Source organism: Magallana gigas, chromosome 2, assembly GCF_963853765.1.
Source record: "Magallana gigas chromosome 2, xbMagGiga1.1, whole genome shotgun sequence".
Classification (NCBI taxonomy): domain Eukaryota; kingdom Metazoa; phylum Mollusca; class Bivalvia; order Ostreida; family Ostreidae; genus Magallana; species Magallana gigas.
This window is the reverse complement of record NC_088854.1, coordinates 50,967,066-50,989,508: the sequence shown is the minus strand read 5'-3', so window position 1 is coordinate 50,989,508 and position 22,443 is coordinate 50,967,066. Positions and strand designations below refer to the sequence as shown.

The window sequence follows — 22,443 nt, the reverse complement described above, 5'->3', positions numbered from 1 at the left end:
GTGACGTTTGAAGGTTACTACACAAAGCTTACAAAGATGGGTCACATTGTTGAATATGGTTGAATGACTAGAAGTGTAAGCTTAAAAATCAATGAAATAAGGAAAAGTGTAAGATCCGCGGTGTGTGTGCTATCCCAAATGAAAACGATATGGCACAGTATTTCCACTTATACAACAGATTCAAACAGAAACCTGCTGGATATGTGAAGGATTTCTAAAAAAAACTTTATCAACACTCGAGATTTTTCGCGCACCTGTCGACTTGTGATAATTGTCAAAACTGAATAACACAATGGATGAATTGAGATTAAACAATGGGCTTCCCACACACCGGTCGTACTACGATAAACTAATAAAGTCCGGTAGAATTGCTAGGAAAAGAACTGACAATTCGTCAAAGAAACCGGAGGAATCTATTGATGGGGACCAGCACGATCAGGGTGGGAACCCTTTCGTACATGGAGCCGATCCTTCAGGTTTAGACCTATCAAGTGAAGCTGGAGAAAGAAGCAAGAGCAAAAACTATGCAATGCGATCGAAATCATTACAGGTATATATGTGTGATTTAATATAAAAAATATAATAGATGTTAGCCTGCATGCATTTTATTATAGAATGTTTACATATTTGCAATTCACCTTACAGACAAAATAGCAGATTCAGAACTGAAGTTATACTTTTATGATAAAAGATTATTATGATGTTGATTGTGCAAATGTGAACATCACTTTTTTTTTAACTGTAGGTTAATATCAAAATAATGCGGGGGAGAGGATGTACATGTACTGAATTTTATATATAATGTGTGATACACCTGTAACTCATTGATACACTCAACATGATTAACATATCAATCTTCATTGTTTTAGATTTAACCAGTATTAAAACATTTACATGTCTTACAACAACTTAATTATGTAAATTTTTTAATCATATATTTTCCTCGAACTAAATGTGAAAACATACATTGCATTTGGAATGCTTTGGAATTTAACATATCTGTATGATAATAATTATATATATAGTCACTGTTTATGTTATATTCATGTTCTCACACACATGAACGGAAACACTAGAGTGTCTGTCATTTGATATGATATTTTGTTTTATCTCATTTATATTTCATCATATGCAAATTGCATAGCCAATGACTGGATCTAATGAGAAAATTCTTTGTAGAGATATCTACTTTGGTGTATATACTAGCACTTAGTATCATCTAAACTCTAATTAATTGACATGCATTTATAATATAATGGACAAATGATTGCCTTTATTACCTGATTAAAATTAATGTTAATTGATTTTATTTCTTCGAATTCTGTATAAGTCTGTGTGTGTAATGAGAGAGAGAGAGTGAGAGAGAGAGATTTACCTTTTCCTTTTTATATTAATGCATGCGCATGTATATACAAAATATGCTGTGTTTATACTGATGAATCATTTTGCACCTTGTCAGAATTGCCCGAGGCAGTTTCAGTCACTGTGATAGGTATATATTATTGGTGTATATATAATCAATGTACTAATTCAACTTCACAGCATCACACTGTAATTTAGTCCAATATTTAGTACGACAGAACAGTCCTGGTCTGTATCATTTTGAACCATGACATTTCTGTTACTTTATAGCTTTTATGAATGCATGGAGGCAATATAGATATATATGTATCTTGTACAGTTAAAGTTAGTGATATTTAGTGCATCAGTTAATATTCAAAATAAATGTTCTCTTTTACTTGCAGGATTTGAAAAATAAACGACGAGATATTGGAAAAGGCAGTCATGATGAGAATGGGATGAATTCAGATTACTTCCAATGTCTGTATAACAGATATCCCCATTCTTTTCATAGAAAAACTCTTAATGATTCCAGGAGACCTTCAAGACGAATGTTCAATTCTGGACTACATGTGCATTTTGATGATGAAGTTCATTATGATGATGATGCTAGGAGTATCAGTTCAGAAAGGATGCATGTGACAAAATGGGACAGAGAAATGGAGAAGATATTTGGACACCATCGACACCCAAGATCATGTTTGACAAGTCCTACTCCATCTCTGATTTTAGACCGAGCTGAAAGACATTCCGAATATGGTGCTACTCGAGGTAGTTCTCTCCCAAGGTCCTTGTCTCATGTCACATCTTATGGTCATAGGTTTGGTGAGAATAATGGTGAATTGAAATCTCAAGTAAGAAATCATAGAGCCAGTTATTCAGAGAGTGATAATACTCCAGAGAGAATTAAATTGTTGGAACTTGAACTTGAGAAGAAAGAAAAGCAACTTCAAAGTTACAGATCCAGACTGGAATCTCCACAAATTACTGGTAGTGCCTTTACGGACTCTTCTCACTGGCGAGCGTTTTGTCCGGATTCTCCTCCAGATAGTGCCATTGACCTGGATTCCTCTTCTGTGCAGTCCTCTAACTTAGGACCAACACACCTATCCCCTAGGAACAACAACATTCTGTTTGAAACAAATGGTGGGCATGGGAATCGAGACATTTTGCGCCAAGAGAAACGATGGAGTTATGCCGGAGGATACCAACAGCAGAATGACAACATGGTGCTTAACTACAACAAAGGTAGAGTAACTGTGTACTATTTTTTTTTTGTTTTCACAAAATTTCATTGATGCCTCATCAAATTTTGAATTAAATGTTGCTCACACTTTGCATAATCATTTTACGTAGATATATTGTCACTATAAGTTGAAATTGTACATATACCACATACAGCATTAAACCTTGATGTTTACAAAAAGATCTAACAAATATTCCAAAAGGCCCATGCAAAATATCATACCAATATTCCATTTCAAAGATATGTTAAAACATTATCTATTTGCACTAGAGTCACCCTTGCCATCTATCACTCAAAAATTTCCTGGGTTTACACCTGTCATTGATACCTTTTGTTAGGTTTTTCATTGATTTCTAGTGGTCCTTGGTTGGAGATTAGGGTTTTCAATAATAACTTATTCCTAAAATATAGTACTGACTTTGTGTTTAGTTTTTCAAAACACTGCAAGAATCTAAAATCTTTTTTTTAACGTCAAACAAAATCTGGAGTCAATGTTGTTGTAGACGAATGGGTACAGATTGTATAAACTGTTTAGGCAACATATCTCGAAGCCAAAAGAAAGCCAGAAGTTAACATAAAAGCTTAGAATAGCTCTGGTACGTTAAATAGATGTATAGATTTGCCCGCATTACATACATTGTCCGTTAGGGGTGTTGTTTTGAGGGCTTGGTTTTGTTTGGTTAGCCGACAGGTAAATAATCTTATTGATATTTACCCATAAATGGCATATTTTAGAGGGGAGCTTATCAGACAGAATGTTAGGTATCGGCATGTCCATCAATAATGGCTCCAATCAATATTGAGAGTCCCGTGTTTTATCTATACAATGTAGCAGCACCAGGTATCAACTCTTTGTTTTCTAGGCACATTTTCCCACAGGGATCAAATGAAATAATAGGCATCCTATATAAAATTTCTCTTTGTTTAAATTTATAAACATCTCTTCTTTGAAAAGTACGTGTCAGAAATTTTTACAACAATATTGGAAAAAACTAGCAGTTATATTGGTTTTTCTCAAAACTTTGTAATGCCAGTTTCAAATGTTCAATATATTAATGTAAATTGTTGTATGACTCTATAGCTCCCAATATTTAAGAATATTAATTTTGTGATTTGAATTATTAATACCTGTAATTGAAATACAAAATTGTCACACTTCATGATAAAATATGCATTGAATCATAACATATTTCTAAGATGTTAGTGTGATATCATTGAGAATTCCCTTGAGAATTTATCCTTGCAATCCATTAATTTATTTGTGTCATTAAAAATAGGAGCTGATTCTTTAAATGCCATTGATTAAAAGAACTTGACAACATTTTTTACATTGATAAAGACCTAAAAGGAATCCAAATTGGGTTAAAAACTCCCTCAAAGGACAAATTAAAACTTTAAATTGCACAAACAAGGTTTTAACATACAATCAGTAGGATAGAATTTGGTAACAGAGATTGCTTGTAATTTGTTTGAATAGTTTGCTTTGATTTTCTTGATGGGAGGTTCACTTAATTGCAACAAACACTTTTAGAGGGAAATAAAACTCAAGCATAGCCAGTATCAAGAGTGCAGCATGCAGTGGTAGGTGGAGGAAAAAGGGGGAGGTGGTGGCAGATGTATTTCTTTGTGTACATCTTATATTAAATCATTTGATTTCATTGTTTGGATAGAAAAGGCTGTCATAGCACATATATTGGTAGGGTTCCTCCTTAACTGGAAAAGAATACAACATTTCCAGTCTCAGGGGCAGCGAAATGTAATAAACAGAGGATCTATATGGTACTCCAAATGTTTACACTATACTTCATGGGCTTAAATTGAGTGCAATTTTAATGTGCTTTTGATGTGTGATAAATAGAATTTAAAATCATAGAAAGAGAGCTATATTATTTAATAAAATGCCTCCACCACCCCTTCAAATATATGGTACATTCAATTTGATTTATGTTTGTTTTTATTTTATCAATGTACTAGAAGAGGTTTAGGTATGAATTAAGTTCAAGTAAAATTGCAATCCATCAGCACAATTTTTACCTGTCAGTTCGTAACTCAAACTTTATTCCATACCAATTACCATAATACCAGTATGGTGTATGACTCACTAAACTTATGATGCAGCAAATTAAGGTGATTTATGTGTCGTAGAACTCTGCACTTCATTTCAATATTAATTGGTTTGAAGTATATGAATTAGTATTGTGCTAATAAATTGCTTCCAATTTGTTGGGGGGGGGGGGGGGGGGGGTGGTTGTTTATAGAGGAACATAAGTTATTTTATGAAGTATCTCAAATCAATTAACATGTAGTGAAATATTAAAAGTTGAGAGAAATACATCAATCATACATTTTTTATGATTTAACGATCATTGACTAGTCATAAGATTGATGTGTCCTAGAAATGTTTACATACAAACGTGGTGACGTGATCGAGTTCTGGAGATGTATTCTTCTCAAGTTCAATGTACTCTCTTTCTACAGATTCAGATGTGGACTCGGGCATCGCTCAGCCATTACCAAGAACTAGGTCGGATAAATCCAGAAGAGACCTCTACAACGGGTACGTATCTTATCTTTCTGATTCGTTGCCACCAGAAACATCTTCGGAGGAGTCAGTTTTCTATGTCTCTGTCTGCAAGAACTAATGACCCTTGATTTTACAGCACATTTGAAATATAAACATTTGAGATGTCTTGTTTTAGTTTATTTTGTCATGTTCTAGTAATTTGAAAGTGATTACATCTCATTAAGTTTTGATAAATTTTTTACTCTTTATGTAGCAAGCTTAACATTTAAATTAATATAGCTGAATGTATATCAGTTTAGTTCTATCTGGTTTTTGATTTTTAAAAGAAATTAAGACATTTCTATTTACCAGTAATGTTTTTAGTTTGTCTGTCTGCTAAACTGGCTTCTTGTGTCTGCTATTTGAAGTACCTTCTATTGTTGTACAATATTAGATTGAGCATAAATTCATGATAGGTTGATATGGATGCCATATGAGCTAGAATTTTATATGGAGTATTCAATACAAAAAGAATTAATTAAGCTTTTATGATTTCTAAATCATTAATTATGATTATTCATCAAAATGTATGATGATTTTGAAAATAGGAAAGATGAATTTCTTTTTTAGTTTTCTTTTATTATATTTTAAATTTTATCAGTCTCTTTTGAGTTGTTGCATGGTAAGAATTTTCAAACACAACTGTATATACATGTACCTTGTATATAAGTAGATTTTCAGAGGGTAATGGAGAATTTACTGGTATATTATGAATTCCAATGTTTCTGCCCTCAATGAACCTTAGACATGCAAATTCTTTATCTCTTTTCTTGGAAGTGGATATATTATAAAATCTGTCATTGATTAGGTTGGGGTTACATGACACTTGTGAAAAAATAAATCCTTTTCACTTTCCCCAAAAATAAGTATTTAAGGTAACATTGTAAATTCTTCAAATTGGGCCAAGGTAGAGCTATTTATATAATACCAATTTATTCTTAAATACAGCTCTTTCAGACCACACAGACCAAAAGTCTAAATTATCATAACGGGTAGCTTTGATATTGCACTACTTAACAAAGTATTGATCATTATTACATGTCTAATGCATTGTTATTCCATTTAAGGGCTTCTATGTGGGAAGAGTATCACTCATCTCGTAGACCGATGTCTGCTGTTGAATTTAGTCACCAAGGGTTAGCACCAGACAAGTTGGAATTTCTAGGAATGTGGAATAAAGCAGGCTCCAAGAAATCAAGGTAATGATCGACTTTAAAAAGGGCGTTTGTTAGCTTTGCATGGCTGTTGGGTTGTGGCATTGTAAATCCAAAGTTTTACATCAAAATAAGAAAAATCTTTGGGAAAGCATGCTGTAGATTCCCTATAGATTCCTTATTTTACGCGAATATTTAATTCCACAATTGAACCGTTTTGCATCAAATCGCAAAAATATTAAATCACGAATGCATAATTTTTATCATAAGTACATTTAGTTTACATCTCTTTGAAAAAAAAAAGCGAGGCTTTAAAATCCTAGAGATGTACTTCTCTGAATTTTACATGGATATTAATTCCTCGGTTTAAAGACCTACAGTACCAGAATGTCCACTGATAGAAGTACTGTATCACCTTGCGAAAATGAACAATGAATTTAGTCTGTGTTAAATTGAAAGATAATCTAAGTATGCCTCTAGTATATCTATATAACATACCCTTTGTACTGTATTTTGTAGGAGAAGAGATAGTGATGATGATTCCATAATTCAAGAAATTCAACACAATCCTGTATTGTCAGGATACCAGTTTAGGTCTGTGCACCAGCAAGAAGAGGAGGAAGTTGATGACTCAGACCCCAGTCTTGGGCTTCCAACCATCACAGAAGATGATTTATTTGTTCGAGAAGTCTACCAGCAACGAAAAAAGCCAACTCCATACAAGATAGTGAAACGGTGCTTAACAGCAAGGGCCAATAGTGCCCCAACATGGAAGAACTGTGTTAGTGGCAGCAATGCTTCAGTACTGTGTACACCAAGGAGAACAGATAAAACTTTCAACTTCGACCCTGTTGATCCAAAAAGAGAAGAGAGAAGAGAGAGTGTTCAAACATTCAAATGTAAATCAGAGAGTTCTCTTCTTGAGAAGTCAGAGCCAGGAGCCTTCTTTCGTGATGATGGTGCATTCAAGTTCAATCCTAAACTTGAGCAGGAGATCAGAAGACATTCAAGGAAACTGTCTGGGTCTAGTGATTCTGATTATTCTGAAAAGACACTCATATCTTCCCAGATAGCCCTCAATGCAGACATTGACAATCAGTTCACACACAAACATCGCTTACAGAAAACACCAACTACCTCTGAAGACTGTAAAGACTGTATCTCCACCGAAAGTTTGTCCTCTGATGATGAAGACCCTTCAAGGTCAGGTTTAACCAAACCAGAAGTGAAGCAACAGTTTAAGAAAGATCTTAAGCAAGCAGATTTAAATGAGGATCATGTTAGACATCTTGAAGAGGTTGATACAGGTAGTTCCAGCCTCTCAGGACCAGAGAGACTGACGCCATACGAAGCCTCCGTGATCAAGATGGACCGACTGGGTCTAGATGTAGAAGATATAATTGAGAGTGATTCAGACAATGTGTTTGCTACGCCTCTAACATTTGAAAAAGATCCAAAATCAGATGACCAGGGAATGAACATCAAAAATAAATCTAGAGAGAATGGGACAAAGACCTATGTGTCAGTCAGCAGAGAATCGTCAGCTTCTTTACCAGAGTCTGTGAATTCAGAGCCTCTTTCTGGCTCTCCCGACCTCTCTTTGGAATCGGACAATAACCATGTTTTTCAGGACAATGCTGGACCACAAACTGGATTGATGGAGGACATATATGATCCTCAGGATTCTGACTATGCAACTGTTGTATGCTCAGATGATGAAGGCATCAGACAACTTGCTATAACAGGTTAAAATTCATGCATTGCTTTTTAGTGTTACTGAATACATGTAATATGAATATTTAAAAAAAAAAATTATAAGACCATTAAATTGAAACAAATGTTAAAACATATTGGGTCTTTTTATATTAAAGACATTGATTGTAACATTACAAAATTATTTTGGAACATAAAAATGTTTAGATTTTTTTCATTATCATGGTTATATGATAGAAAATTTAATATGACAGAGATGTTTGACTGATTTTATAGTTGATCAAAGACGAGACAGGAAGGAAGATAAGTCTGATACCTCTCATCCCATTTATGCCAAGGTGAAGCGTGTGAACAGAAAACTAGACATGGGTGATTCAGAGACTGAGAAGGGTAAGCTAAATGGTCCAGAGGAGGGGGTTAGACCTCATGATGATAGAGCGTACAGTTTTACCAGTAGTGGGGCAGAATGTGGATCAATGCTGAGTCGAGAAGTCTCACAGAGTACACCCAATGTAGCAGGAACTTCTCACAACAACAATCAGGATGTTCCTCCCCTTCCTGTCAGGAATTATGGGTAATTGACTATCATTTTATGGTATTATTTTAATTTTAAAGTTATACTTAGCAACAAGAAATATTAAAGTAGTTTCACCTAGTTTTCTGATTGTTTACCACATTTTGCTGAAACCAACTAATGGTCATGCATTTAGAAGTTCTGGTGTATTTAAACCTGTGTGTATATATATCTAAAACAGAAGCACCACCAACTTGTCCAAAAGCAAGGAGCTTAGTGGGTCCAGGATATCCCTGTCAAACAAGATGAGCAACTTTAAGGCTGCAGCAAAGAGCAAGTTTAAGACCCTGCGGAAGGCGGTGAGTCTGGACAAAGGCATCAACAAAACTCAGGGGGAATTTAGACCAGAGGAACTGGAATTCCCCTCGGATGTTCCACCGCAAGGGAAACCTCCAAAACCCAAGAAAGGGAGGTCCCTGAAGAAATTCTTTGCAAGAAGGAGTACCAAACATAAATCAGCAGAATTTTCTGGGCATGGGTAAATAGTATTTCATTTCATTACAAATACTTGTTTTAGTATAAGGATATATGATATTAACTTAAAACTGAAACTTCTTAGTACATGTATATACATATTCAGTGATGAATTTTTTGAGACATCTAAGATTCTTTAAATTATTTCCTATTTTTTGAAAATAATTATCTTATTATATACTGATAAATATCTGCAGCATGCTCAACATCGTCTTGAAGCATTAATGAATCACATGATTTACACTACAGTGTGACAAATAAGTAGTACATTTATACCATTTATAACCACTGATAAAATTAAAATTAATTTCAGAGGTGTAATGGAGTCAACAAACAAAGAGTTAGTGACTGGTCCATGTAGTTCTATCGAGTCCAGGACGTCGGAGGAGGAGGTCTCTGTCAGTCAGCTCAGGGAGGTGCACTCTGATGGGACCCAGACAGTGGAGCTTAACAGGAGACACAAAGGACCAATCGGATTCTATATTGCAAGGGGGAGCACTCAGTTCAAACACGGTAAGTCTGCAGGAATTCTAAAAACCCCGGGATAATCATATCCGTAACATGGACGTGTATGAACTGTATATTGAATATCTTTAGGAAGCTGAAAAAACTATTTGTATGTATATTTAGACAAGAGCAACTTTCCTATTGAATCTAAATAAGTGGAACTTGTTTTTGCAAGGACCTATTAAACTTAATACCATAAACTCTGTACATGTATTAAAAAAAGCAGTTTGATGTATATATTGATACATATTTTGAATTCTTATACTCTGACCCTTTTTACTGAAAATGGTTCAACAATAAAAATTCAAACAAACATAAAAACGGTAAAGTGAATTGTTTTAAATTTCCAAGGTGTGTGACGGTTTCTTGGAGTTGGTAAGTAGTTAGGTTGTGAATGCAGTTTTTATTGGTGCTCTGTTTCTTTTTTTTTGGTGATTTTGGTATCTTAAGTTCATCTAACAAGTTACAGATTTTACAGTCACATGATTTTTTGTCACTTTTGATTTGCAAATGTTTTGTGTTTATGAAAACTAAAGATACCATAGTCAATGACAAATTTTGAAAGAAGTTAGAATTGTTTCACTCACCTTTTTCACAACTTATCTCTGAATGAAGCATTTCATAGGGATATATAGGTACAATAGAAGATGTGAGATAGTTTCCTTAACTATACATGTAGTTTGACAGGGTGATACATTGTGGTACTATTTAGACTTGAGTTATTCTTTCCCAACTGATAGCTTTTATTACAAACAAGAAGCTTCTATAGTTAACATCCTTTTCTTTGTAATAGTCTAGAACTATAATAGTTTTGTGTATAAATATATTCATTCTTCTTTTATATATGCTAAACGGAAGCTCACTCTTAAATAAGGGAGATTATGAATATTCAAATCTAATATTCAAGATTTGTGTATATATTCATACTTCTTCTATATGCTTAATGGTAGCACACTCTTTAAATAAGGGAGATAACTACAACTCTGATAGTAGATTTTTTAATAATTATCTTATATTTGGTATACTTATACTTCATAAACTGTGGTTTCATTAATATTCAAGGGTATCAATTTTCATGGATAAAGATAAAGTGAAAATCACAGTTACAAGGATACATAAATTCATGGCCAATGACCCTATCAATACAAAATTTTAATAGAAATTGCACTTCAATGAATACTTAATTTCGTGGATCAACTTAAGAACGAAATCAACGAAATCTTGTTAACATCTTGTTAACATTTTCCATGTACCATTATGTACTTATTTGAATTCAAAATCCTTATTGTCAAGAATTAAAAACTTGATAATCTATTTCCTTCAATTATCTTTTATGATTAAATAATTTCTTTTGGACAGGAATCTTTGTTTCAAGATTTTCGGAAGAGGCGGATGCTGATGAACGTTTTGCCGGACTACTTAATGTAGGCGACGAGATATTAGAAGTAAATGGATTCAACATCAGTGATACCTCGCTTGATGATGTCTATGATCTTATGGCGGACCAAACCCTCATAGTCAAGATTCTTCCTTTATTGTCCCGCAAAGACATTCATGAAGAACATAGATGATTCCTTTTATCCGAGTTTATGGTGCAAAAACATTAAAATTTGATATTCAAAACCAGCCCTCCTTTAGCCATTTTACAATAGTTAGGGTTTACCAGTGTCTTGTGAAACAAACCATGCTTAAAAAAAGATAAAACATAAATTATTTTCTTATCTACCATTCAGCACATTTGTCAATCAGCACTTTACTCATTTAATATGTGCTAATATAAACAGACACTTTTTTGTATTCTAAGAATATATATGATGATTATTTCTTTTTTTTAAAACATAAACAAATGTCCATGAATTTAGTTTTATTTTAGAAATACATTTACTCTGGAATCATTAGCTTAAATTTTCTGCGGGATAAAGTTCTGTGATATTCATGAGAACCCTTATCATATTAATTGTGACGTCTCAACGAATTATATCTTTATCAATTTACCTAAACAAATTCACAAATTTACATTCTAATGAACTTTTCAAACATTAAATAAATAATCAATTAAAACCAGCCCCAAATATTTCATATGATTCAGCAGTATATCAGCAAATTGGTTGTGTACATTTTTATCCTAGCTTGTACTTGGATAATTTGAGCTAACAAGACAGTTAATACACAAACACCTAATGTTGCAAGACCAAAACTTTATATTCTAGTAGGAACATTGATTATGATATTATTTTTTAAATTTATATCCTTGCAATGTACTATCAATGTATGCATTTATATTTTCTTGCATATACAATCATGTATAGCTAAGATACACATGTAAATTACACCATTTTGGTTTTTACAATACATGTATACATGTACTATATTGTTACTGCTCTAGCGTCTTCCATAGAACTGTTTGAACACCCTCACATTTTTTTTTGTATTCATGCATGCATATACACTTCCAATCAGAATTCATTCAATCCCACATTGTTGTACATGTACTACAAACCTCACAGCTTTTGTTGTATTTATACACTTCCAATCAGAATTCATTCAATCCCACATTGTTGTTCTACAAGCCTCACAGCTTTTGTTGTATTTATACACTTCCAATCAGAATTCATTCAATCCCACATTGTTGTACATGTACTACAAACCTCACAGCTATTGTTGTATTTATACACTTCCAATCAGAATTCATTCAATCCCACATTGTTGTTCTACGAACCTCGATCACAGCTTTTGTTGTATTTATACACTTCCAATCAGAATTCATTCAATCCTACATTGTTGTTCTACAAACATTTTTGAAAGTAAATTCTTTGGTGATATAGACCTATCATTTAATTGATTTTAGCTGTACAGCAAACATTAGACTTTTTAATATTTTGAGTGAAATGTATCGTAAGTTTGGGTTGTCTCATCATTGGTAAGCCACTTGTGATTAGCATCGATTTTGTGTACTCAAAAACCATATGTTATGACAATGGGATTGTCTGAGAATTTATTATACAAGTATCACTTAATTAAATAATTATTTTTAGTTAGTAATTTTTACTCATCATTGTAAAAACCTATTTTGTGCTCTGCACATCCAATAAATAAATATATAAATATCATCAAATAAGTGTACTTTCTCTAATTAATTTCAAACCCCTCAGTGATACATTTTGACATCAGACTTCACTATTCAATTACATTTGATCAACTAAACACAGAGAAGGGTGCATTTGAGCAATAAACATTTGGTAACTAAAAATAAATTACTCTAATTTCAAATAAATTTATTCTCTCTAAATCCTTCATTTTCTTCATAGTCTGATCAGTCAGATATAATCTCCAATGTAATTTACTGATTAATTGTAAGCAATTCAGTTATAGGGTTCTTTTATCTTGTTACTTTGTCAATGATCAATATTGAAATATTTTTTTTTTTGGTTTTTGTAACAAAACATAAAGAGTAAAATACATATACTCATAACTTTTGAATTTATTAACAGTGTAATGGTACAATACTGTATTTTATACACAACAAAGTGTGGAGCTGGTATCTTCTACGCAGATTTAACAATCTTGCCATGAATGTTGTGATTTTAACATGTATAACTTTTGATATTACAGCATTATTTACTGTTTATTTATGTGCTTCATGATTTTTACAAGTATATTTATTAAAAATGATTCCAACATTAATGTTTACAGAGAGTTTTATTTCAAAATGTCGAATAAAAACTAAAGAAATACAATAGAGACTATTTTGATTGTGGTTGCAAGAAATGAATATTATAAACTTCAATGAGCATTCATTCCGTGTAACTTAACAGCAAAGCACTTGCAGACTAAACTGGAATGAACCAAAAGGCAAAAGCTAATTTCTGCTAAACCATTAGCCAAATATAAATCATTTCAAGTACTAATTAGAAAAATTCTGATTGACAACTTTTATTGCAAGTATCATAATCGGTATAATATCAATCAATGTGTAACAATCATAAAATGTTACTCTCATACTGGTTTAAATATAAAACAATACTTTTTAGGGTTTTTGTTTTTAACCAATAATTAGTGATTTTACATTCGAGGATATATTTTTCTTAATATTAAATATGATAAAAATAAATTTTTTTAGTCAAGGAAAGAGACATGATTTATAGAAAATTAAGAAACTACAATTTGATGTCAAATATATTTATACAACTGTAAATAGAAACCAATCATTCATATTCACTTCTGTCAAACATACACCAGTCATAACGATTTATAAATTAACATATACCCTTGTATATTATGCTTTATCTTATGCAGATTCATCTTGTCCGAGGTAGTAGTTTTCAAACAATTCTGCTACATCTCTTGCAGCAGGATCGAGGTTTACTGAGATCATGTTTACAATAATGGCTACAACCACGCCTTTGGGTGGATTATCCATAGCTTTGGACGATGGTGGAAGAATCAAAAGAACACTGCTTCCCCCCACAGCATTCCCTGTGTGGGAGACACAGAATTTAGTCTGCTTTCCTTGGCCATACTTTTGGTTCTCTTCATTCACAAACCAGCCCATGCCATAGAAAAAGTCAGCTTTTTTCCCATATTTATACAAAGGTGCCCACACGGATTTCACTGTTTCTGGCTTCAGAAAGCCCGGTTTGACAGTATTGTTTTGGTTAACAGCCGAGTTTTTGGCACTGTTATGTTTGGATGAGGAACTAGGAATTTGATAACTGTATAACATGACGTTCCCGAATTGCAGAAGGTCAGTGACGGTGGATAGCAAGCCTCCTCCTGCCCATTTATAAGACAAGTCTACGTATGGGCAATTTATCAATTTCTTTCCTGATTTGTTCTTCATATAATGTCTGAAAAATTCATATGTCATAATAAAAAAGGAGTCACAGAATACTTACAATAATTGGTGCAACTAAATTTCTTTGCTTCAGATATGGCAATACTCATCCTATTAGTTTGTGATTGATTACTACGTAAAATCAAAGTACTCAAAGTACTGAAACAGCTAACCCAGCTTCTGTTTGTATATAACAAATATCTGTATATTTCCTTATCACTGCATTGTAGCCACTGCAATGATGTATGTAAGCCCCCTACATTTAATTCACAATACCCTGTACATTAGATTTACAATTATAGCCCGTGCAGTTATGTGCATAAACCCCTGAAACTGGTTCCCTAACCAGTTTAAATGATGTATACTTCTGCTCATAGGGGGCGGTTATATTCAATGCACTGGAAGTAGAAGTCTAACGACAATAAAGCGCTGGGCTATGCTTAGCGCTTTAAATAGTATTATAGAATTTGATCAAGACTTGGAACTATATCATACCAATTTTCTACATGTTCATTGATTGGATATACGTTGAGACAGCCATCTTACCTTCCTCTGTGGTAAATAAGGGGAGAATTTTCATCTAGGTAGGTGTGGTCCATTCCTAGTTCTTTTGCCATTTTGATGATGTGTTTCTCAAAAGGTTCTTTGGCCACAGCCTCTAGAATGGCACTTATCAAGGTCCAGGCATGCGTTGAATACAAGAACTCACTTCCTGTTGAGCATACAACAATAGTTTAAAAAACAACACAAGAACAAAAAATTTCAGTTAATACCCGTATTTAGTAATAAGTTCCCTTATACTGACAGTAACATGGGTCTACCTGGATATGATATTTATTGATAAAATAGTGTATATATCCATGTATCATATCCAGCAAGCTTTTGGGGTTTTATAATACTAATGGCATTTCTGAGACCACAAACTTCATTTTTATTTTATCTAGCATTAGAAAAAACATGGATGTTCGCTGGATAATACTGTATACCAATTGTAATGTGCAACAACTTTACCAAAGCGAAAATAGTTTGTGTGTCTATATTTTGTGACCAAGCCTAAATGTAGGTAAAAATGTAATCTTAAACAAATATATGGATTGGCTATTTGAAAGACAGGTTTGTGGAAAAAAATATTCTCTACAAAAATATCCTAGCTATTTTAGAAGACCCAAAATTTTCTCACATTCAAATAAAAGTTGGTTTACAGTAAATTAAAAATACAGTGTGGATGCCATTTTGGTACACCAAACCTACAAGAAACCAGAATTCGATAAATTGCTCTGTTAATTGAGGGCATTACCTGCGCTGTGGACTGCATCCTATATCTTGATATAAACCACAATCGCTATCTTACTGTTTACCTGGACTTTTTAAGATAGATAGAAATATATACTGGTAATACTTTGCATGGACAAGTCCATTATATCACCTATACATATACCATTCAAGGTAAATTATCAAAGACCTGAGTATTTTGCTTTGACTGTTATGTAAATGCCAGCATGATGTTTTACAGGTATCCTTTTACCTGGACTATATTTTCAAAGAATTCTTTACCTGGACTGTGGACCAGTGGGTCATCCTTGAATAAAGACAAGCTCTCAGTCACACTTTGGAATGATTTTGTTATGAAATATTCATCCAGCTCCATCTCGGTCAACTGCTCCTCTGCTTTGTTTTTGGTTTTTTGTCCAGTATTCTTGCCTGTTATTACAGTAAAACTGCACTAAGCTAAGCTTAGGCTTTCTCAGAAAAGCTTGTAAATGCATGGCATGGTAAACATCCAAAAGTCTTTACAGTCTACTCTACTGTGCTTTAACACACACACGCTCTTTCTCTCTCTCTCTCTACATTTTTCAGTCTTTGTCTGTGATAAAACTACAAATCAAATTTTATCATCGGCACATTGTCTAAATTTGGTATGTGAAACAGCATCATTTAGTATTTTTCACTGCATGATAATACACAGACATAATAGACATTACTTTAAGAATTGATGTATACTTAACGTACACAGTTGGGGCACAAGTAAGGTTTGCAAGATAAAAGTAAAGTAAAAATATCAAAACTTTAATTTTACATATAATGATAAATAAATGATGTAAATATACCATAAGCAAAATAGGAATTATTCTTTGACTTTGATGGGGGTGATCATTACAGTCGGTAGTTGATCAAATCTATCATAAAGCCCTTTGGGCTTTATTGGATTTGATCACATCCCCAACTGTACTAATCACTCCATAAAAGCCAAAGAATGATTCCAAGTTTGCTGAGAAAATGGCTATCTTTTGTGGTCCCTTGATCATCACAAAATGGTTTTTTCATTCAATGATAAGTTCTATGTATATTTAAGGAATACAGATATAAAAAGACTTCTATTTCAAAACAACATACCAAGTGAAATCATTTTTATATTTATTAAACCTCAACTCACTTGCATTGGCCTTCTCATCAGTTTCCTATAAAAGAAAAATATACAACTGTACAACTGATAGGTGAACTTAAACAGTGAACAAAATAGAGAGAAAAAATGCATATATAAACATTTTTTTAGATATATTTTTCAGATATATTAATTACAAGAAACTATGATAAAAATTCAGCATTCGCGATTTTTTGTTCTGGCGATTTGATGGAAAACGGTTGAATCACGGAATTTAGTACTCGCGTAAAATAAGGAATTTACAAGTATTAACAACTTGATAATTCATGTGATGTTGCATGTGACCAGCTTGGATTCTACAAGCTTCTTGATGTCATGTTAATGATCTTTGGTTACGCTTTAGCTGCATTAGTCAATACATCAATGAGCTTACAAGACATATCCTTCTCATGCAATGGTGGCCAGACAAGAGAGGAACATTCACACTGACTGTTATTTACATTGATGTCTATGAACTTGATACATTTCAAACTAGTTGAACTTCATTGGAAACTAGACAAATTGAGATGGTGACCATCTCAAAGGACCCCACTTAAATAATGGACAATAGGATGATAACCATTTCAGAGAATTTTTCTTTGACCTTGTCCTATAAATTTCCAGCTGGCATTAAACTTTTAATTCAATCTTATTACCCCTTACATACTGGCATTTTTTGTTCAACCTAAGCAAGATTAAGCAAATGTATGGTGGCATATCTCTGCCCCTTGCGTGCAATTTATTTTTCTATCAAATATGTCGACATGCAAGATAAATATGTTGACATGCAAGATAGTTATGTCAACATGCAACATAACTATGTTGTCATACAAGAAATTGCAATCTGATATGAATTATACAAAAATCCCGAAAAATCTGAAATACCGCCCACCTGTGACATCCAAGATGTTAGATGCTACCTTTTTATGTCGACACACAACTTATTTATGTTAACATGCAAGATAAATATGCTGACATGCAACTTATTTATGTCAACATGCAACTTATTTATGTCGACATGCAACTTTTTTATGTCGACATGCAACTTACTTATGTCGACATGCGAGATGAATATGTCAACATGCAACTTAGTTATGTTTACATGCGAGATAAATATGTTGACATGCAATTTATAAGTTGCATGTCAACATAACTAACTTGCATGTTGACATAAATATGTTGCATGTCAACATATTTATCTTGCATGTTAACATAATTAAGTTGCATGTTGACATAAATAAGTTGCATGTCGACATAAATAAGTTGCATGTTAACATAAATAAGTTGCATGTTAGCATATTTATCTTGCATGTTAACATAAATAAGTTGTATGTTAACATTTTAACAGAAATAAGTTGCATGTTGACATCGTAGCGTATCTAGTATCTTGGATGTCACTTGTTGGCGATATTTGAGATTTTTTATAACTCTTATTTGATTGCAGTTTTCTTGCATGTCAACATAGTTATGTTGCATGTTGACATAACTATCTTGCATGTCAACATATTTATCTTGCATGTCAACATAATGAAGAGAAAATAACTTGCACACAAGGGGCAGAGATATGCCACCATACAAATGGGAAATATTCTATAGTCTAAAACTAAGACCGTCACATTGACTTCGTTCAAATTATAGTCACTGCATACCATTAACTTAAATGCTCTGTTAAAGTGAAATAAGAGCCGAATTAGGCCAAGTGGAGAGTATATATATGGTCCGAAAAAAGAATTTCGCATGATCCAAGATGACCTTGACACTTGACCTACACACATCATTCAAGGTCACTGCACACCCTTTGATCGTAGGCACTCTGTGAGTGAAGTACGAGCCAAATTGGACCATAGGGAGAAAAGATATGCTCCAGACATGGATTTTTCATATAATTCTGCTATGACCTTCAGCTTTGACATTGAAACTTGGTTCAAGGTCACTGCACATTCTTTACTCAAAAGCTCTGCTTATGTGAAGTATGAGCCAAATATGGTTAAGTGGAGATTACAAATGCTCTGAAAAAAAAGAATTTTTGCATGATCAAATATGACTTTGACCTACAAACTTAAAGCTCACTGCACACCCTTTGACCATAAGCATTCTGTGAGTGTAGTTTGAGCCAAATTGGATTAAGGGGAGAGAAAATATGCTCCGGACAAGGATTTTCATTTAATTCTGCAATGACCTCCAGCTTTGACCTAGAAACATGGTTCAAGGTCACTGCACACCCTTTACCAAAAGGCACTCTGTGGGTGAAATTTTGAGCCAGATTGGGCCAAGAGGAGAGAAGATATGCTCTGGACAAGAGATCTCGGACAGACAGACAGACAGATGGATGGAAGGATGGATGGACTGATCACTATAGGGCTTGCGTAAAGCATTGAAACATACCTTATTTTTTTTCATATAGTCCTTGCGGTAATGACGAATCCCTCCCATATGAGATACAAGTTGGCGAGTTGTTATATTTACCTGGGAAAACATTTAAAAATATGAATGAAATTCAGGGTAAAATCACAAGGTATTTACAATTGATGGAGTCAATTTAAAAAGCTCTATAAAAATAGAACTATTTTAGCAATTTTTAACTCACTTTGACACCATTGATTTCTTTCTCTGGGAAGGATGGTACATACAACTGCACTGGTTTGTCCAAGTCTAGTTTGCCCAACTCCCACTGCTTAGCAACTGCTGCCATGGTGATGGGCTTACTGATACTGGCAATCCTAAGAACTGTCTCAGGAGACATCTTGATTCTGTTCTCTATGTCTGCATATCCCAGACCTTGGTAGACAATGCACAAGTCGTTTACTAATTACTATAATATTCATCAGATACAAAGAATTATAACATTCATGATTTCTTCTCATCCTCACAACATCATGCAGAGTTTCCCCGAGTTCGGCAATTAATGGACTTTCATTTGTCTATTAGAATAGCCATTCAGTATAGGTTTAGAGTTGGTATAGTTTGTGCAAGTTTATGAAATGATTTTGTTTAAGTTACTTTACAGTGTTTATAATTCTCTGTATGAACTTGGAATGTAATTTAACTCCGTTAAATTTAGATGTACCTTCTGCCCATACAGTTTTTCCATTGATACTGACACCTACCACCAAACCCGGGCTCCCAGTCTCATCCTGGATAGTGAAAAAAAAGGGGTATCTTATGATTATTTTTAAATGTTTATTTCATAAAACAGAATGGCTGAATATAATGTTACAGGATTTGGATACTCTACTATAATTGATATTTATCATCCAAATCTGTAAAATGAACTGAAGATCGTTACTATAACAACTAGAGCTGTAAACAAATGACTAATTCCCCCGGATAAACACCATGTGTGATGATGATGTAAACTTGACCTTGGTCAAATAATGTTGGGTCAAGGTCATGACACATTCAAAGGTCATGATACAAGCCTTTCAGTCAAGTATTCCCTGTATTTTGTTTAAAATAAAGTAATGGAGTTGGATGAAAAGAAAGATGATTTGACAGACTGACATGATGACTCCAATAAATTATGTATTTTTTGTTTTCATGCATACTGTTTTGCCTGAATCAGATGCAAATTTTGCAAAAAATGAAGGAAAAGTAAATTCATTCCTTTTTTGTATTTGTCATTATTAAAAAATATTTGTGATTCAAAAAATGTTTTATTGTACGAAGTATTACAACTGACATAATTTCAACAAGTTTTATATTTTGCGATACAAAATTAATAGCAAAACTAAGTTTATACTATAGAAATAATGAAATCGTCATAAATGAATACATATGGTATCTGACTCCGAATATCAGAACAATCATGTTCAAACATAAATTTCAAGGAGACCTCATTGTTATTCTGATAGATAAGGTAAGCTTACTAAGTTAACAGATACACACATATAACCTCTGGAATTTTCTGAATCTGTACACTTGAACATTGACATACCTTTGCCCGTTGTACAATATCTCTGGCCCTTTCTATTGTTTCTTCCAGGGACAGTTGCTTCTGTTGGACTTTCATAGCATTAGCCGTGCTCTCTTTCTCCTCTGTCTGCGGGGACTGTTTACACTCCGCGGTCAGGGTATAGAGAGTCAAAGCGCTAACCCCTATTCCAGTTGCTGTAAACAGGTCAAGATGGACATTAGAAGCACAAGTTTATATTAACATGATAGATATTCTTGGGGAACCCTTGGAAGAGTCAGACTAGTTCAATCTTCAGGGCCAGATATCTGATAGCTCAGTTGGTAGAGCACCTGACTACAGATTCAGGGGGGCATTTAGGTTCATATCTTGGTCTTCTGACTAATTAATCATTATTTCTCCTATCGCATCACATTTGGTGCTATGACCAGCCCCTAGAACTGACAAGTTAACTCCTACAGGGAAAAGAACCTAAGACGGTGAAGATCATTTTAGAGAGAAGGAATGTGATGGACAGACTGGTTTGATCACCTGGGCCAGATAGCTCTGTTGGTATAATTAATACAGATTCAGGGGGTCCAGGTTCAAACCCAATTTGGTCATTCATTATTTCTCCCATTTAATTACATTTGTGGTAGCTGAGCTGTGCAACCCCTGGAACTACCACATCTGCCAGCTAGTGGAAAGTACCTTAATGCACTTGGACTTGTGACGGCCAGACCGGTTCAAATACCGGCACCAGATAGCTCAGTTGATAGAGCACCTGACTAGAGATTCAAAGGGCCTGGGTTCGAATCCCGGTCTGGTCCGTCATTATTTCTCCCATCCCGTTACAGGCTGTTGATTCTTGAGGGCAAAGGTCATTTGAGGTGTAAAAATTTTACAGTCTGACAAACTTGATTACTAGATTCGGATATTTCAGCAGGTCAAGCTTCTGACAGATTTCGGGGCCTTAAAAGTTAAAATTGGTTCAAATCCTAGTCTGGAAATCCTAGTCTGGTCCTTCATAGATTATTTCTCCCCTTTTTAATTAATTAAACCCTCCCAACAAAAAATAATAAAAATTCAGGAATGAAATTTTTCCCAAATTTAGAAGAGAAGGTAACAACTGACAAAGCCTATTATTGAGTAAGCACAATGCCGCCCCCCCCCCCTTTCAAAACAGATCAAGAAGAAAACAAACCTATGCAAACGTTAGCTGCAATTTTCTTGAAATAGTTCGTGGGCCATCCATTGTTATACTGTCTTGCGCCACTAAAGATATTTCTGTAAACATAACCACGGCAATTTTTGGAACATCTTATCAGACGCAGACCCACGACCATTTTATCCTTAAATTTATCTACTTTTGAAACCGACCCTACACTAATCTTTTGGGGTATCAAATTACCCAACTAGACACAACAATCCCTAATTTGTAACCAAATATGTCTGACTTTTCCATAGTCTGAACGATAATATTCAAAATATGATACTTTGAATATTTTCAATGAAATGATTCAATAATTGGTTTCACAACGGTATTTAAAAAATTGCATTAACGTTATAATAATCGTTTCACAAACAGTCATGAAGCCATTATGTAAAACATTTTTGCTTGTATCTTTGAACAGCTCTGTTGAACGCTACTAAATAATATATTTTTTTGCAACAACTCTACGCTTTTGTTACTTTTTTCTAATTTCTAAAAAATAAAAATCATGAA

At 33.8% G+C, this 22,443-nt stretch overlaps 2 protein-coding genes across 3 annotated transcripts; one reads left to right on the top strand and one right to left on the bottom strand.

Moving 5' to 3' along the window:
- Positions 1-38: 38 nt before the first annotated feature.
- Positions 39-13,256, top strand: LOC105335727 (uncharacterized). Of its 2 annotated transcripts, XM_011439782.4 has the most exons (10): positions 39-550; positions 1,746-2,589; positions 5,066-5,144; positions 6,218-6,349; positions 6,824-8,049; positions 8,294-8,591; positions 8,773-9,069; positions 9,379-9,578; positions 9,924-9,947; positions 10,932-11,072. In XM_011439782.4, exons 1-9 carry the CDS (start codon positions 293-295, stop codon positions 9,929-9,931), a joined length of 3,342 nt encoding a protein of 1,113 aa, XP_011438084.3. In that variant the 5' UTR covers positions 39-292; the 3' UTR covers positions 9,932-9,947; positions 10,932-11,072. The 2 variants fall into 2 exon arrangements, with proteins under 2 accessions (XP_011438084.3, XP_011438083.3); XM_011439781.4 differs by lacking the exon at positions 9,924-9,947 and having other exon boundaries at positions 10,932-13,256.
- LOC105335728 (serine beta-lactamase-like protein LACTB, mitochondrial) lies at positions 13,257-22,105 on the bottom strand. The gene is made up of 9 exons (XM_011439783.4): positions 21,922-22,105; positions 20,763-20,935; positions 19,896-19,962; positions 19,416-19,606; positions 19,214-19,294; positions 16,841-16,865; positions 15,961-16,107; positions 14,953-15,118; positions 13,257-14,419 (listed from the first exon to the last, which is right to left on the bottom strand). Exons 1-9 carry the CDS (start codon positions 22,061-22,063, stop codon positions 13,861-13,863), a joined length of 1,551 nt encoding a protein of 516 aa, XP_011438085.3. The 5' UTR covers positions 22,064-22,105; the 3' UTR covers positions 13,257-13,860.
- Between the last annotated feature and the right edge of the window lie 338 nt (positions 22,106-22,443).